General features: G+C 37.7%; 1 protein-coding gene across 2 annotated transcripts; it reads right to left on the reverse strand.

The window, feature by feature from the left end:
- Positions 1-983: 983 nt before the first annotated feature.
- LOC111784698 (phenylalanine--tRNA ligase alpha subunit, cytoplasmic-like) lies at positions 984-14,956 on the reverse strand. 2 transcript variants are annotated; one of them, XM_023665314.1, is made up of 19 exons: positions 14,695-14,956; positions 9,465-9,587; positions 9,144-9,236; positions 8,878-8,934; positions 7,951-8,006; positions 7,498-7,590; positions 7,037-7,127; positions 6,514-6,551; positions 6,386-6,424; positions 6,163-6,239; positions 5,996-6,080; positions 5,792-5,888; positions 2,568-2,664; positions 2,095-2,166; positions 1,931-1,997; positions 1,721-1,846; positions 1,445-1,499; positions 1,269-1,343; positions 984-1,144 (listed from the first exon to the last, which is right to left on the reverse strand). In XM_023665314.1, exons 1-18 carry the CDS (start codon positions 14,839-14,841, stop codon positions 1,284-1,286), a joined length of 1,473 nt encoding a protein of 490 aa, XP_023521082.1. In that variant the 5' UTR covers positions 14,842-14,956; the 3' UTR covers positions 984-1,144; positions 1,269-1,283. The 2 variants fall into 2 exon arrangements, with proteins under 2 accessions (XP_023521082.1, XP_023521081.1); XM_023665313.1 differs by having other exon boundaries at positions 984-1,343; positions 14,695-14,955.
- Between the last annotated feature and the right edge of the window lie 3,022 nt (positions 14,957-17,978).

The raw sequence follows: 17,978 nt of genomic DNA on the forward strand, positions 1-17,978 counted from the left end.
TATGCATTAAATTATTGGCCTCAAGTGCAAAAGTGGGTACAATTCATGGATATTTTTTTTCCTAAGTAGAAAATAAAAATTATTTAGCTTCTAACTTTAAAGGATGACAAATTTTTCTATAAGGTGGGGGCGTAGATGTTTGTTCTATTGAGGTGGGTGTTTCGAGAAAATTAGTATCGTTTTGATTGAAGTTGACAGGACGTAGTTCTTCTTCGATAATCGTTGGATAGAAGGTTAAAAATCTACGTGCTCCTTCAGATTTGATAACTATACGAGTTAGAAAAAATCCAAAATCCAAATCCAAATCCAAAGTTTGCCAATGCAGGCGAAGCTAAAGAACCAAAGACGTATAAAGAAGTATCACAAAATACAGCTTGACAACCAGCCATGGAGGAAGAATTTATAACCTTAGAGCACAATCAAACTTGGAAACCAGTGCCAAGACTAAGAGATATCAAACCTATCTCTTGTAAGTGAGTTTACAAAATAATGTGTTTCTGAGATAGATCAATTGAGGCTCGAAGTTCTCTCAACAACATGGACAAGAAATGATTAAACGTTTGGTCCAGTGACGAAGATCACTATCGTACCGTTCCTCCAGCACTTGGTATAATTAAAGATTGGAAATTATGGCAAATGGATATGAATAATGCTTTCTTGCACGGAGAGTTGAGAGTCGGACAACTTTAAACAAAATAGTAATTCATCGTTAGCTTAAATGTCATTTTATGTAGTTTGGAAGAAGAAGAAGAAGAAAATGTCTTCACAAATGTTAAGGAACCCAAACATGTGTTTTAGCTATCAGCGTTCAGAATCTGTTTCATCTTTTTTCATTTATTGATACACACAAAAAAAGTTCTGCTACATATTTCTTGTTTTTCGTGTCAGCCCACTTAGGGGTTATTTTTCAAAATATCATTTCAAAGTTTCCATCTCAAAATATTTTACATTTTTAACAATCTCGAGAAAGGGTGAGATCAAGCTGCAGCAAATAATCAATTTCCTTCCAAAACTTAAATATAAAAAGAATATGGCACCTCAGTCGTATAAACAAAGAAATCAAGGCTACGCTACTTGTCTTTCACAATCAAATTCCTAAAAATGTTGGTGTTACAGAGGTGTCATGCAATAGTTCTTCGTGTACCTGAGAAGTAATTGAGTGAGCACTTACCATGTAAAGCGACATGGGCGAATACTTGGCCATTCGCTGGTTACAAACAACCTAAACGACAGAACAAATAGGTATTGGGACACTTGTATTTGCTTACTGAGTTTTGGTTAGCTCAACAGGCATCGATTCCAAGGCGGCATATTGGATTTTTCTTCATAAGACCAAGATCCACCTGATGAGAAACAAGGGCCAATGGCAAGGCAGATCTTCATTCAGATATGTTATAATGGATTGCCCATAGTTGTGTTTAAGACAGAGTATAAGAAGAGGTACCTTGTGGCCGAACAGATCCCGAATGTTATCGACACCATACAAGATCATGGTTGGTCTGGTTCCAGGACAAGATGCAACAGAAAATAATGATCATTTATCGTTCATCTAAAAAGTAATTTGATTCTAAATATTCTATTCATTTTCAATTCTGCTCCTTCAACTTTTGAAACTCCTAAAGTAATCCTTATAACAGTAAAAACATGCAGGTGGCCACATTTCTGAGACTAAGTTAAAAAAGAAAGGTCTTTGGCACATAATAGGACACAAGAACCTTACCTCTCGAGCGAAAGACCCCATGCAATAACACGGACATCCTCTGGAAGCCCCATAGGACGTAGCATCTCGGGTCTAAACATTCCTGAATTTCCAACTTCTACCCATTTCTTAAAGCCTTCATGATAACTGACAAATATAATGCATCAAAAATTTGAAGGCGTATTGTATAATAAGCAACAGCAATTTCGAAGACATTCAATTGTTTGTCACCTGAAAATCTCCATGCTGGGTTCAGTATATGGATTATAAGCGGGCTTGAAGCGTAGCTTGGACATGCCTGAAATAAAATAGAGCATCAAGTGAATCCAATTGTTTCCTTTCAAGTATCACTGGCCACACATTAATTAACCAACATTCTGTTCCTAATTTGTTACCTAGACGAGAGAAGAAGTCATACAATACTCCAATCAAGTCTCCAAGAGTAAGTCCTCGATCACATATCAACCCTAAGAACCAGATGCAAATATTTACATACAATACCATAAAGCTGTATTTAGATAATACATATAAAAGTTAAGTTTGATTTGATTTGATTGAAAAAATATTATAACTTTTGAGTTATATAACAAATAAGAGAATGATAAAATGTAACAAATAAGAGAATGATAAAATAAAAAACATTAAATGTATCGCTTGTTGAGATGTGATTCAATGTGACAAAGAAGAGGCACATCGCTTTCGTATCATTTTAATACATTATAGATAGATTAAATGTGACAAAGAAAGATAATCTCTACACAGCCCCCAATTATATAATACATTATAGATAGATTTATGAAATTAGAATTGCCAAAGTTGAGATGGATTATATCATAACCCAAAAACATATTTGCTAATTCATAAATACCTTCTATCTGGTGAAACTCAGCAAGATGGGTTCTATCTACTGCTTCATTTCTGAAAACACGGTCTATCGAGAAGTACTTTTTGGGAGCAAACGGTTTCTGTGAACAAATATTGAGAACAAAGAGAAATTTCAAAACAGATTGACCAGATAATTTGGTAGAAAAAACAATGAAAAACAAAAGTACGATATGAAATTGGAAACTGATAAGGACCGAAGAGCTGGTAAATCAGAATCACACTAAGCTAGAAGTAGAACTTAATGGCTTACGAAATAGACCATATGAATCTCTCTGTGATTTTTTATTTATTTATTTAAAATTGATCAGACAAGTAAGTGATTAATATCGCCCCTTCAAGAGAAGTCCCTCAATTTTTGGACATGACATCCCTCGGGATTCTAACTCAGATACGAAGTGTAATAGCTCAAGCCCACCGTTAGCAGATATTGTCTTCTTTGGGTTTTTTCTTTCGGGCTTACCCTCAAGGTTTTTAAAACGCCTAGGGATAGGTTTCCACACCCTTATAAAGGGTGTTTCGTTCTCCTCCCCAACCGATGTGAGATATCACAATCCACCCCCTTTCAGGACCCAGCGTCTTCGCTGGCACTCGTTCCTTTCTCCAATCGACGTGGGACTCCCACTAAATCCACCCCCCTTCGGGGCCCAGCATCCTTACTAGCACACCGCCTCGTGTCTATCCCCCTTTGGGAACAGCCTCCTCGCTGGCATATAGCCCAGCTTTGATAACGGCATGGTCTTACATAAGTAGTTCAAAACACGAAATTCAACCTAAAGGAAATCATTCAACAATTAAAACTAGAGAAATTAAATGCAAACGTTTATTATTCAAGACAAAACTCAAACAAAACATCTACTGTCCTATAAACCCCTCATTCCAACTTCCATAGTCTTCACAACGTCCACCATCAACCGTAAATGGGAGCCTTGCATTTACCTGAAAAATAGGGTAGCACTTGACTGAAGCATTTTATGAAATACTCAGTAAGTCACCCCACTGTTGAGGTTAGACATAAATACACATATAAAACATGAGTGGAACCTGTCTTCCATTCACTTTATATGGCTTTAGGCCCTTGTTTTATCTAGGGAGGGTCGATGTGCAGTACTTCTCCACACAGCCCATGAACGTATACATGGGCCCACTAGGTGGGCTCATATACGAACCCCCTCTAGGACTGGCTTGGTCGAGCATAACGTATTACATGTCACTGGACACCACGAAAAAGAAAAAGTCTGCATGATATCATAGCGAACATAATATCGAACGTACGCGTTCGTACCATCATAACATAACGGGAAAGTATTCTTATGCACATGACACACAAACATGCATAAGGTCCCATGACTTACCTTACCTGGCATAATATATATTACGTTTCATTTCCTTTTTACATTCCATAGCATGGCTCAGTTAAGCAATGTGTATGCATAGCAAGTCCATCACATTCATAGCATGTAAGAATTCCATAGCATATCAATTTATTTCATGGAAACAGTGTAATAGGATGCATGCATACATGGTAAGCAATTCATGACAATACAAAAACACATAGGCATGACATAACATCGACATTTCACAACAAATATGATGCATGCAAAGGCCACAGGGCATGCACTATCATATATATAGTAAGCTAACTCCAACAGTAAAGTCACTTATCTCGTTGGCCTTGGCCGAAGTTTACTCACGATAAGCTAACAACACCACCTAACTACTTCCTATAAAAACCACATTATATGCTTAGAGCCTTTTCATAACGTAACCCCGCTAAACCTTATATTTAATTATCAAGGTAAGCCTCTAACGTAATCTATTTTGGCAATTAAGAGCTATACCGACCTCAAATGGCTAAAACAAGGGCCATAATGGCTTTAGAAGGGCTGAAAACCTAGGAATCAGTATATTATACGTATACTGAGTTGCCAAGCCGAGTAGCGGGAATTGACGGAGCCGAGGGTACCGAGCTGACAAGCCAAAGGTACAGCTGAAGGCGCGCGTCTTATGGGCGCGGATTTTGTATCCACTGGTCATGGGCCGAACGTAAACGCGGCCCGCGGTCTTCGTCTAGAATGTGGGCTGGAACAGAGAGCTGTGGGGTTGGCTGTGCGTGTTCGTGGGTATACGGAGAAACCTAACTTGCAATCCGTCACTTTGTCTTCCTTACCTGAGAACCATGAAGAAACCCTAATCGCGAACTCCCTTTTCCGTTTATTGACAAGACCGAAGCCCTCATGTTCGTTCTTGCTGCCGTTTAGTTTGCCCCTCCTTGTTATTCAACACCTCAGAGTTGGTTCGCTTTTACCCGAGAAAACTCACTGAAAACTCGAAGCCTCGCGACGTTTTTCGATTTCTCACTTCAAACCCTTCTATCTCTCTCACAGGCGCAACAACGACAATCAAAGGAAAAAAGTGACTATTTAGATACCCTAAGGTTTAAGTGTGCGGAACTGAGGAAAATACTACATTTCTATTAACAAAAGAAAATGTCTCGCCGAAAATTATGCGATTTCCAGCGAGATTCATGCATCATCGAGTATTTTTTTTTTTTTTTGGAAACTCGTACCGTTACATTACCCCTAAGAAGAGCATTCGTCCTCGAAAGTGGCGGTATCCAAAAACAGCTCTTGGTACTTTTCTCTCATCTCATCCTCTCGTTCCCATGTGGCCTCCTTTACTGGTTGGTTTCCCCACCACACTTTGACAGTTCTACTACTAGATTACACTTTGACAGTTCTACTACTAGATTATGCCTTTACCCACAAGGATACTGAAAACCTTAATGCGGCAGTGACAGGTACACTATCTGTTCTTGGTCACCTTGCTTTAACATTGTTTGACTCGGGATCTACGCATTCTTTTATTTCTACTGTTTTTGTTAGTCAAACAAAAATTGGGTTAAAACCCTTGTTGCATGACAGTTAATTGTAATAGTGAGTAGTCGTACAGAGTGGGGATCGTAGAGTAGGTTAAAGGCTAAGATAAATATTAGATAAAAAGGGGATGTAGCAAGCTCTTGGTACAGGACTCTCAAACTACCTATGTCCTCATCAATGAAAGGATTTTCTTGCAGTTGTACGAATGTTCAAATGCATAACAATTCTCCCATTGTTTCTGTATTTAATCATGAATATACTAGAGAAACGGCACTGGTTATATAATATATCAAAGGCTATTTAGAATATGAAAAATCAACCGACTACTTACCCGTGCAAGCAAGTATAACATCCTGGAGGACACAGCAGTTGTATGAGTTCGTAGTAGGTTCTTATTTGCTTCCTCTCTTTTCCAATCATATCCATATCTAAATAAGGGAAAATAATAAGAATAAACAAATTTTTTTGAAAAAATAAGTTTCTGAAATACAAAGCAAAGAAAGAACGGGGGCGTCTAGAAGAACAGATATCATACCCTTTGGATCCATAACCACCATTCTCATGGACCTGCTTCACCCTCTCCACATAATCTTCAGGAAGTTCCTTCGTGCTGGAAGGAGCTACAGATATAACACCAAAGAACTATTAAGAAAAAAAACCAACCATAAAACTTTTGATATTCAGCAATGAAGTGGAGGAGACCTTGCAAGAAGAAAGTATCATGTGCATCACGGGCAGGGTGTTGTTGGGGTTGGAATAATGCATCAAAGTTCCAGAAGCTGTGCGCACAGAAGAGAAAGAAAAGCTAATAAGAATATATTAAAATTCTTTTTAGTAGTAGCACTGACATATATTCAGTCATTTCCAAGGAAACTACGGATGTAAAACCTATCATTCTAGAAGGGGAGCCGGGGAGCACTCCTACCTGCTCTCGACAAAGTTATTGGTAGGCATCTCTTCAAACCTGAAATCATAAACCGAAATATAGGCCTATAACTGTAATTTTTTGTTTATAGTAAATACTAAAAAAACATAAACATAAGAGTTACTCACCCCATTTGACGAAAAATATTTTTTAATTGCTGCCGAACCTAAATGTTGAAAAGATGTCCAAGTAATAAAGAGAAACAGACGTTCAGTTTCAGTACATAAATAGATACTGAAGGTATGCATAGGCAAAAGGGGGAACATCAAAGAATAAGGCATCATTTACAACCTTGCTAATTAGTTTGAGGATTATTGGAATCTATGAAGTATGATCGGAATATAGTGAGGTCATGTCACCCATCAATCTGCCTCTACCTAAGTTTAAAGCCCAATGAAAGATAGGTTTTGATAATCCTTCTGTATCTATAACAATATCAAATGTGCCATAGAGACTCCCTAGATTAAAGTTCCTCTAAGGGATTCAACCTCATTCTACAAATATAGTTACTTTTGGTTTTTTTGGATAACTTGATCAACAGGCACAATCATCAGCAATCAAAGTACGTTCTTTAAAGGATTTAATGTTAACCTATAAATTTATTCTAAAAGAAGGATTTCCATTTTTTCAAAAGAAATGGAGTATTCTTACCTTGAGCAATGGATGAAGATGACCACACTCAAGGGGCTGACCTTTGGCATTGAAGTTATACTCTTTGAACTCTAGTTCTCTCCAGTCTCCCCTAGATAATGCGAAGTATTAATTTATCAGTTTCCAAGTTTTTCAATACAAGATGCATGAACTAGAAAGAAATGAGTAAACTGGACATGATAATTGATGTTTCAGTGGCAATTTCACTCGTCCAACAAATTGAGCAGACATATTTAAGCCTACAATAATTCAATAGGTAAAAGTGATTGAAGACGAAGTAGGAAATGAGAGTTTAATGTTAAACAAAAAAACAAGTGTCAAGAATTGGCATTGGACGCATATACCAAAGAGAANAAAAAAAAAAAAAAAAAAAAAAAAAAAAAAAAAAAATTATGTGTTTTTGAAGCTTACTGCCATAAAATAATATCCATGCATGAAACAACATTAGGAAAATAGAGGACCTCTGAAGATTTTCCCGCGTTAAATCTGTAGCAGCCTTTTTCCTTCTTGGAGCGTAACTAGGACCCTTCTTCACTGAGTAGCCTTTCCACGTTCTAGAAAAAGTCAAAATAAACATTTTTAAGATAACAAACAGATAGAAATCTGTATCATGTGCTAGAATAAAGCTTCTTAAAGTATCGAAACTAAGCCCACTCTAAAACAGTATGAAAATTTCCAAAACCAATTTTATAAATACACACATGTATGTATATATATAAGTAACAGAGAAGATATATTCAGCAATCTAACGAACAATTAACCAAATAAGGAACTGTCAGTGCATCCTCGATGGAAAACCAAATATAGAGGTCCACATGTCTAACAATCAGGTAAGAGGAACATAAATTTTTAAAATATATAATTAAATATCTACTGAATAAATAAATCATGAAAACGAGAAGTATGATAATTACTGGGATACGATTAGCTTTCTTGCTTTGAGAGCCTTCACGTCATCATCATGGATTTCCTAGAGTCAAAATCCGAAATTCTTAGCTGATCTAGACCGAGATATTTGACAAATTATTCAAGAAAAAATATATCAATATGGATAACAGTGATGATGAGGTAGATAGCCAAAACTCCAACCATTTGAAATAATTTTTTTTTTTTTTTTTTTTTTTTTTTTTCCTTTTTCTTTTTTCATTAACTCAACAAAAGCAAATATCTATGTAAAAAGCTATCACAATTCACAATCCAAACATCTATGGTAGTACAGTCCATTCAATTTAATTGTTTTTATTTTCCTTTCTTTTCTAAAAAAATAGTTGCATTAGTTCAAAACAGTATTACAAAATAGGAGGATGAAACAACCTCCAAACTGGACGCCAGGTTTCTCTCTCTGTTGTATTATGGAGTAAATACAAAAATTTCCACAAACTGTAACATTTTGAAACACTTTGATGGTGCTCTCAAAAGTTTCCTGCAACAAGAGAGTTTTCTAGAATGTATATGGAGCTATTACATTGTCAGTTACAAATTTAGCCTCCTAAGTTTGAAATGCATGCAGGTAAATAGGCTAGACCAAAACCTTAAGAAAAACAAAAAATGAAGAACTATTTGCCCTGAAAATAATGAGAAATGTGAATCTAGTTCCCAACATGTGAGTCATTATATCACAACACCCATTATGCAATAGTATCTAAATAGTCAGATACCACTTTCCAAGAAGTCCCAAGTGAACTGATGATATCAAGCTATTACTCCAAATAATACTTTCGAACTGCCTTTCTAGAGATACAGTATGACCATAAACAAGAAATGAATGAAACTCATTAATGAAGCTTCAACATCCAAGAATCTGTGTAATACAAAACCAATGAATTATAATCAATGATCACCTTTCCATCTTTTATCTGCAGAAGCAAGTTTTTCACCTTATCATCAACATGTTGAACCTACAGGAAAAATCACTTATGAATAACCAAAAAGAATGTAAAGGAGCTTTAATTATAATATCTAAGCTAGAAAGTAATAATGGTCAGAAGCTAATCTGTGTTATATCCTGGTTACAGTAGTATAATGGTTATTTCATACAATCAGCACCACTTGAGATCATTTTTCTCAACATTTTGATACAGAACACCACAAAGTGTAAGTGACAAACCTTTCTGGATATTAATTGCTTCCCCATTTCAACCCATTTGTTCTTTGCTGCCTGAGCACATCCAATTTTGAAAACAGATAGACCCAACTTCTTCTGCAACAACAGACCAGTTGGACATTTGCAACAAACAACTTCAGCACTAGGATGTACTCAAATCCAAAAAATATGAAAATGAAGGCAAAAACTAAAAAAATAAAATGCCTAATTTTGCATCCAAACAGCTCTCACATCATCAAACTCAAATGAAAAGACCTCATTGGGATAATCCTCATACTATTCAACACATCAAACCAAAATGAACAATCATAATGGCAATATCACCTGTAGTTCTTCTCTTGGAATTCCCTCGGGTGGAATTGCCAGCAATAGCTGCACCTCAGGTGATCCCGTAGCAGCATAAGTCTCGCCCTCACCAGTAAGAATCCATTTCTCCTTCTTAATGTCCTGAAAATCTCTCAAAAAGGAAGATGTGATCAATTAATGAATTCACAGTTCAATTATTCGTGAAAATATCAAACTATCAGAATATGAAATAACCAAAGACAACAAATTAATCACGAGAAATACTTGAAACAACTATCCAAATCAACATTAACAACCGTCTGCAAACGGTTGACCAATCAAACGTTATAGCAACTGTTAAGGATAGTTGACCGTTCATTATAAGGCAAATATCTAGATATTTGCCTTACATTACGGGTTACCATAGTTGCCATTTTATTAAAGGTAAATATATTGTATTCATTTATTATTCTTTCCTTTTATCACTATTTCCATATTATTTGTAATTTACCATATTTCTGTATTCTGTAAATGATTATAAATAAGAGAACTCTCACCACCATTGAAGCGTGGTGGATTCAGCAAACATTCACATGGTATCAGAGCCCTTTCGGTTTAGCAACCCTGATCCTGTCTTCTCTATGGCTTCCGAATCTTCTTATCATCTTCTTCCTTTCAATACTCTAATCCACATGATCACCATCAAACTTTCTTCCTCCAATTATCTTCTCTGGAAAAGCCAACTTCTCCCTCTCCTTGAGAGTCAAGACATGCTGGGCTATGTCGATGGAACTATGGTTCCACCACCTCGCTTTGAACCAGAAACTTCCTCTTCCTCCTCAACACTCAACCCCAAATATTTGGCATGGAGAGCAGCCGATCAACGACTTCTCTGTCTCCTGCTCTCCTCTCTCACTGAGGAAGCCATGGCTGTTGTCGTTGGTTTATCTACTGCACGTGATGTTTGGCTTGCGTTGGAAACTACGTTCACCCATCAGTCGAAAGCTCGTGAACTGAGACTCAAGGATGACTTGCAGTTGATGAAACGTGGCACCAAACCTGTTGCTGAGTATGCCCGTGCCTTCAAAAAAATTTGTGACCAACTTCATGCCATTGGCAGACCGGTCGAGGACATTGATAAAGTGCACTGGTTCCTTCGTGGACTCGGCACCGAATTTTCAGCTTTTTCTACTGCTCAGATGGCTCTCACCTCTATCCCCTGTTTTGCAGATTTAGTCTCTAAAGCTGAAAGTTTTGAGTTGTTTCAGCGCTCCCTTGAGTCCTCTAACTCCACTCCTACAGCATTCACAGTCACTAATCGTGGTCGCACCCATGGAAGCCACCCTGCTTCCTTTACCAACCAGCGAGGTCGTTCTTATTCTCACAAAAACAACTCTTCTAATCGAGGACGAACCCACTCAAGTCAAGGTCGTCGACCACCTCACTGCCAAATATGCCGCAAAGAGGGCCATTATGCTGACCGCTGCAACCAACGGTATGTTCGACCTGATTCTTCTCATGCTCACCTTGCTGAAGCCTTTAACACGTCATGTTCTATTGCTGGACCCGATACTGCTGATTGGTTTCTGGACACTGGAGCTTCGGCCCATATGACTGCCGACCCATCTATTCTGGATCAGTCTAAAAATTACACGGGTAAGGACTCTGTGATTGTAGGAAACGGTGCATCCCTACCCATTACCCACACCGGTACTCTTTCTCCTGTTCCAAATATTCACTTGTTAGATGTCTTGGTTGTCCCTCACCTCACTAAAAATCTTCTTTCCATAAGTAAATTAACGTCTGATTTTCCTCTCTCCGTTACATTTACTAATAATCTTATTACTATCCAGAATCGTCAAACAGGAAGGGTGGTGGCAACCGGTAAAAGAGATGGAGGGCTATATGTGCTGGAGCGCGGCAACTCTGCTTTTATTTCAGCCCTTAGAAACAAATCTTTACGTGCTTCATATGATTTATGGCATGCTCGTCTGAGTCATGTGAATCATTCTGTTATTTCTTTTTTAAATAAAAAAGGTCATCTTTCTCTTACGTCTTTATTGCCTTCTCCATCATTATGTAATACTTGTCAGCTTGCGAAAAGTCATCGATTGCCTTATTCCCGCAATGAACGTAGGTCGTCTCATGTGTTAGATCTTATTCATTGTGATCTTTGGGGTCCTTCTCCCGTCAAATCAAATTCGGGTTTTCTTTATTATGCTATTTTTATTGATGATTATTCTCGATTCACTTGGTTTTACCCTTTAAAATTTAAATCTGATTTTTTTGATATTTTTCTTCAATTTCAAAAATTTGTGGAAAATCAATATTCTTCTCGTATCAAGGTATTTCAAAGCGATGGTGGTACCGAATTTACTAGTACTTGTTTCAAAACTCATTTACGTAATTCTGGCATCCACCATCAACTCTCTTGTCCATATACACCTGCTCAAAATGGTCGTGCTGAGAGAAAACATCGTCATGTGACTGAGACTGGCTTGGCCCTTCTCTTTCACTCTCATCTTTCTCCTCGTTTTTTGGTTGACGCCTTCAGCACTGCAGCTTACATTATCAACCGGTTGCCTACTCCACTTCTTGGAGGTAAGTCACCCTTTGAACTCCTTTATGGCTACACTCCACATTATGACAATTTTCATCCCTTTGGTTGTCGTGTTTATCCTTATTTGCGTGATTATATGCCTAACAAGCTTTCTCCCCGCAGCATTCCTTGTATTTTTTTGGGTTATAGTTCTGCTCATAAAGGGTTCCGCTGTCTTGATCCCGCCACCACTAAGCTATATATCACCTGCCATGCTCAATTTGATGAAACTCACTTTCCTGCTATCCCTAGCTCCCAGGCCCAACCTCTTTCCTCTATTCCTATTTCAAATTTCTTGGAACCACATCTTCATCATATTGATTCATCCCCCCCTACCACTTCATCACCGCACATTCTTGGATCCAGTTTCATCCCCGTGTGATATTTGTTCTGACCTTGTAGATGAGTCTGTGCAGGTTGATACTTCTCTTGCAGGTTCCACTTTGCCACCCTCGACTTCTAATTCGACCTCTATTGAACCTCCTGTTGATTTCTCTTCTTTGGGCACTCATCCTATGATCACACGAGCCAAAGCTGGTATATTCAAGACTCGTCATCCAGCAAATCTTGGTATTTTGGGCTCATCTGGACTTCTTTCTGCTCTTCTTGCATCCACTGAGCCAAAAGGATTCAAATCTGCGGCTAAGAATCCTGCTTGGGTGGCTGCCATGGATGAAGAAATTCGAGCATTACAACAAAATGATACTTGGACTTTGGTTCCTCGCCCTGCCAACACCAACATCGTGGGCTCTAAATGGGTGTTTCGTATTAAATATTTGCCTGATGGATCCGTCGAGCGTTTCAAGGCTCGTCTTGTTGCCAAAGGTTATACTCAGGTTCCTGGTCTTGACTACACTGACACTTTCAGTCCGGTTGTCAAAGCTACCACTGTCCGTGTTGTGCTTTCTATTGCAGTCACAAATAAATGGCCTCTTCGACAACTTGATGTCAAGAATGCTTTTCTCAATGGAACTCTTATTGAACGTGTTCATATGGAACAACCTCCTGGGTATATTGATCCTCGATTTCCCACTCATGTTTGTCTATTAAAGAAAGCCCTCTATGGCTTAAAGCAAGCTCCTCGTGCTTGGTTTCAGCGTTTTAGCTCATTTCTTCTCACACTTGGGTTTTCTTGCAGTCGCGCTGACACGTCCCTTTTTGTCTTTCATCAGCAATCTAACATTATCTATTTGCTTCTTTATGTTGATGACATTATTGTTACCGGCAACAACTCATCTCTTATTGACAGCTTTACTCGCAAGCTTCATTCTGAGTTTGCTACCAAAGATTTGGGTTCTCTCAGTTACTTTCTTGGTCTTGAAGCTTCACCCACTCCTGATGGTCTCTTTATTAGTCAGTTAAAATATGCTCGAGATATTCTTACTCGTGCTCAGTTGCTCGATAGCAAACCAGTTCACACTCCCATGGTTGTTTCTCAACACCTGACTGCTGATGGTTCTCCTTTCTCTGATCCTACTCTCTACAGATCTCTTGTTGGCGCCCTTCAGTACTTGACTATTACGCGTCCAGATATTGCCTATGCTGTCAATTCTGTCAGTCAATTCTTGCATGCCCCTACTGCAGATCACTTTCTTGCTGTCAAACGTATTCTTCGCTATGTCAAAGGAACACTCCACTTTGGTCTTACCTTTCGTCCATCCACTGTTCCTAGTACGCTAGTCGCTTATTCGGATGCTGACTGGGCTGGTTGTCCCGATACTCGTCGTTCTACATCCGGCTATTCTATTTATCTTGGTAACAATCTGGTTTCTTGGAGTGCCAAAAAGCAACCTACTGTCTCACGCTCCAGCTGTGAATCTGAGTATCGTGCTCTTGCCACAACTGCTGCTGAACTTCTTTGGGTTACGCATCTTTTGCATGACCTCAAGGTCCCTATTTCACAGCAGCTCTTACTCTTATGTGACGACAATAGTGCTATTTTTTTTTAGCTCTAACCCCGTTTCTCACAAGCGGGCCAAACATGTTGAACTAGATTATCATTTCCTTCGAGAACTTGTTATCGCTGGCAAACTTCGCACACAATATGTACCCTCTCATCTCCAAGTTGCTGACATCTTCACAAAGAGTATTTCTCGACCTCTCTTTGAATTTTTCAGATCCAAGCTTCACGTTCGTTCAAATCCGACGCTCAGCTTGCGGGGGGTGTTAAGGATAGTTGACCCTTCATTATAAGGAAAATATCTAGATATTTGCCTTACATTACGGGTTACCATATTTGCCAGGTAAATATATTGTATTCATTTATTATTCTTTCCTTTTATCGCTATTTCCATATTATTTGTAATTTACCATATTTCTGTATTCTGTAAATGATTATAAATAAGAGAACTCTCACCACCATTGAAGCGTGGTGGATTCAGCAAACATTCACATCAACAATCATATACAAGCAAAACCAATTCACGAGTATTAAAGAAATGTTGTCTTAGTCTACCACGCGCCAATTGTCAATTGACGCATAAAGATTGAGAACCAAGCAAATGCGGATGACTCTGCAAACAATGACAAGTAAAAATCCAGGTAAACCGTCCCTTCCAGCACAAACCAAACTCAAACAAACAGCATGGACTAGTTATCAGCTTGCTAAACTGGAAATTGATAGTAGCAGAAAGAAACATATACGAAGAAAAGGGAAAGAAGCAAGCGTACTTCAGCATCAACGTATCTGAAGCCGTTGAGACTCTTGATGATGTTGACGACCTCGTTGTGATCAAGTCCAAATTCGTGGGCGAACAGTCCAGAATCGGAGATTTCGACGTTCTTCTCAAGGTAACGGAGAATTGCTTCCTCCGCCATCTCAACGATGGGATTGCGGCCTCTTACTTCAACGCTCACGAGCAGCAGCAAACAGTTGGTCTTTATTTTCTGTGCGCCAAAATATGCTCTCACAAAAGCCCTGACATGACGACAAAAGCAATAGAACAGCATCAGATTCCCCAGGCGACTGGCTTGTTGGGCCTGGACGTTGTTGGGCTTCAGGCGACTGGCTTGTTGGGCCTGGACGTTGTTGGGCTTTTACAATAGTGTAACTACATGAGCTTCATCAATTTAAAATTTTGGACCTTTGTAAAAAATTATGCTTTAAAGCAATTCATTCCACATAATTTCTCTTTTTTTTTTCTTTTTTTTTTGTCTTCAAATTGAGTAGTCAAGTTTCTTTTGGAGTTTGGTTGCTCCAACTTTAGTGGTTATTCTAGGTTGTTTTTGTTTTTAAAATTTTAAATCCATCCAAAGTTGTTATCATATAATGATATATCATTTTAAAGACGTTGCAAATACATATATATTTCAAGAAAATATTTTAACTTTGTACGGGCACCTCATAAAACCAAATAAAAAAAAATGCATCCAAATTTATTTGAAAATTGAAAAACTCCTAACCTAGTACATCGAGTTTGCAAAGTAAATAAAATGTAAGAATGACGTGGAAGTTCAAAAAAATACCGTATGAGAATTAATTTTTCGATTTTTTCTTAAAAGTTCAAAGTTTCAGAATTTTATGGAAGGCAGAATTTTATGGGAGGCACAGGTAACATGTGTAAGCTCTTTTGTTTGCCCTATTCCACTGTTGTTTTTCCTTTCGAGGACCCACCAGAGAAATTTTAAAAAATTTGGAGTTCCGAGCTCCGAACATCGCTAGGATGTGCTACCATGTGAGTATACCTTACAAGTGGTTGAATATGCATGTTTAGGATTCTAGAAGGGTTATTTGTATGAAAATGTTATATATGTTAAGGATGATTACCAAAACACCCTTAGGATGATATTGATGATGCATGTCAATTTCTATGCTTTTCTTTGTGTTAAACAAGGATAAGATATTATGATTTATGTTTTGGGCAATGGATGAATGTTATCTCTCTGTTGAGTTTGCTTGTGTGTTATATATTATGATTTCTATGCTTTCGGCGATTGATTGATGCATTCTTCCATATCGATGATTCATGATTCATGCATGTAAATTAAATGAATCTAATAGGTACCTGAATCAAAGTTGAGATATATAAAGTTGAGAATATATCTTGAGTATTCATGAACAAAATCTTAATAACAATTGTCAATAGTTGATATGGATGAGTGAAGATGATGATGGTATGCGTCACATGGTCAATGGTCATTGCTCAAGGTGCCAATCCAACAGTAGCACTTATTATCAAAATCGTCTATTTTTCATTTCATCTGCTAGGATTTTACCTCCTTTTTACAATTTCTTCAGTCTGCTCTCCCAAAAATGAAAGAACGCATAACATGATTGTAGGACACAAATGAATGGTTCCATCTCTTTAAGTAATAACCCGCTTCGTCACATAAGTTTAGTATATGAAAATGTCCTATATCATCCCCACTATTATAATGCCTTCCTATTCACCCAATTCTATTTTCAACTATTCAAATACTATTTTCAACTATTCAAATATCTGATGTGCGTGAATGAACCAAGATCATATCTAAATAAAAGCGATCCTAAAAATAAAATAGCTAAAATTATGATTTGCTTTTATGTTGAAAAACCCAAAAATTTAAAACAGACGTACAAGTGTTGATAAGAATGAATACAGGGGAATGCTTGGGCACACAATGACCCTATTACATTACATTAGGAGGATACAGGGGAATGTTTGTGTGCCCCAATAACATTACATTAGGTGTTAGGCGGATACAGAGGGGATTGCTGAGGCATTGGGCAAATCCTACTAATCCTAAATATTGGTTATCACGTGGCTCTTCGATTGACCCCATTTCAATATCAAGATTTATTTATATTTATATATATTGAACTATTTCCTGTTTAATATATTAAGACCATTTAGAAGTTAGTGTTTCCATATTTTAATGGCCCAAACATTACCGGTAGTTACCATCCAACACAGCCGAAGGAAATCCAAAAACTCCAAACATTCGAATCATGATGGAGATGCTACTATGATTCTCACTGATTCTTGGAAATATGAATTTCTATAGGGTGGGAATAGGTAGATGGAATGACGACGGAATAGTTCCAAATAAAGAAGAGCAGGAGATGTTTATAAATTGTAGGGTGAGAGAAGATCCTCATTCTCATAGTTCCAATAACTTGACAAAGTAAACATGGTCAAGTATTATGGTTTTGTTATTTGAATTGTCGTCTGAATGCGTCATACTCAGAGGTAAGGAGGCTAGTTGCACAGAAAAAAAAGTGGGAAGAACTCAGCAGCAAGTGCTCATTGACTACAAAATCTAATAACTTGACCAAACCTTCGAAAATTCTCTGAAGAAAATGTCAAATCAATAGAACATCTGTTCTATACTCGGAACCATATTCATCTATGTACTGTGTTTGTTTGGCTCTTATTCCTGTTAGGAGAGTCTTGGATTTTCGTAGTTTGATAAAAAAAAAAAAAAAGCAATGGATGTGATTGTGGCAGCTGAACGGGTCTCGGGGAATGTGTTTGAGGGATGGAAAATATGAATTCAAGTATGATAGATTTATAGGCGAAACACTATGAGAGAAGAGGTTTCCAGTATGGTAAATGTTACTTTAAGATTGACATCTCTAGCTATAGACAGCTTGCAACTCTCTTAGATTAGCTGGAACGAGTGTTCAAAACTCATATCTAAGGGGTCTCCAGGTGAGTAGCTAATCTAAATGGATCCATATTTCGGATATTATGACTGCCATTTAGATGAGCTACTCGAACCTTGATCGAATATTATTACTGCTAGAAAAAGAGATTAAGCAACTGTCGTAGAAGAATGAAGACATGTGACTGCAATTCATAGGACAGCCATGTTCAATGTTCCATGTTGGATGGATCATAGAAAACTCCAGTGAACTCTGTAGCAACAAAAAACCAGCCGCAATTCATCCAGTAATATTCCCTGATGAAAAATGGGACTACGCAAACACATAACAAAAGAGAAAAGTATGAAAATTGTTAAAATGATAAACAAAA

Source organism: Cucurbita pepo, unplaced genomic scaffold (assembly GCF_002806865.2).
Source record: "Cucurbita pepo subsp. pepo cultivar mu-cu-16 unplaced genomic scaffold, ASM280686v2 Cp4.1_scaffold000265, whole genome shotgun sequence".
In the NCBI taxonomy this organism is placed as follows: Eukaryota; Viridiplantae; Streptophyta; class Magnoliopsida; order Cucurbitales; family Cucurbitaceae; genus Cucurbita; species Cucurbita pepo.

Excerpts from the sequence above, each read along its gene's own strand:
- LOC111784698 (XM_023665314.1), bottom strand. The coding sequence starts at position 14,841 with ATGGCGGAGGAAGCAATTCTCCGTTACCTTGAGAAGAACGTCGAAATC. Across the intron at positions 8,935-9,143 it reads AGCAATTAATATCCAGAAAG|GTTCAACATGTTGATGATAA; the intron begins GTTTGTCACTTA and ends TTTTTCCTGTAG. Across the intron at positions 1,500-1,720 it reads TGGGGTCTTTCGCTCGAGAG|ACCAACCATGATCTTGTATG; the intron begins GTAAGGTTCTTG and ends TCCTGGAACCAG.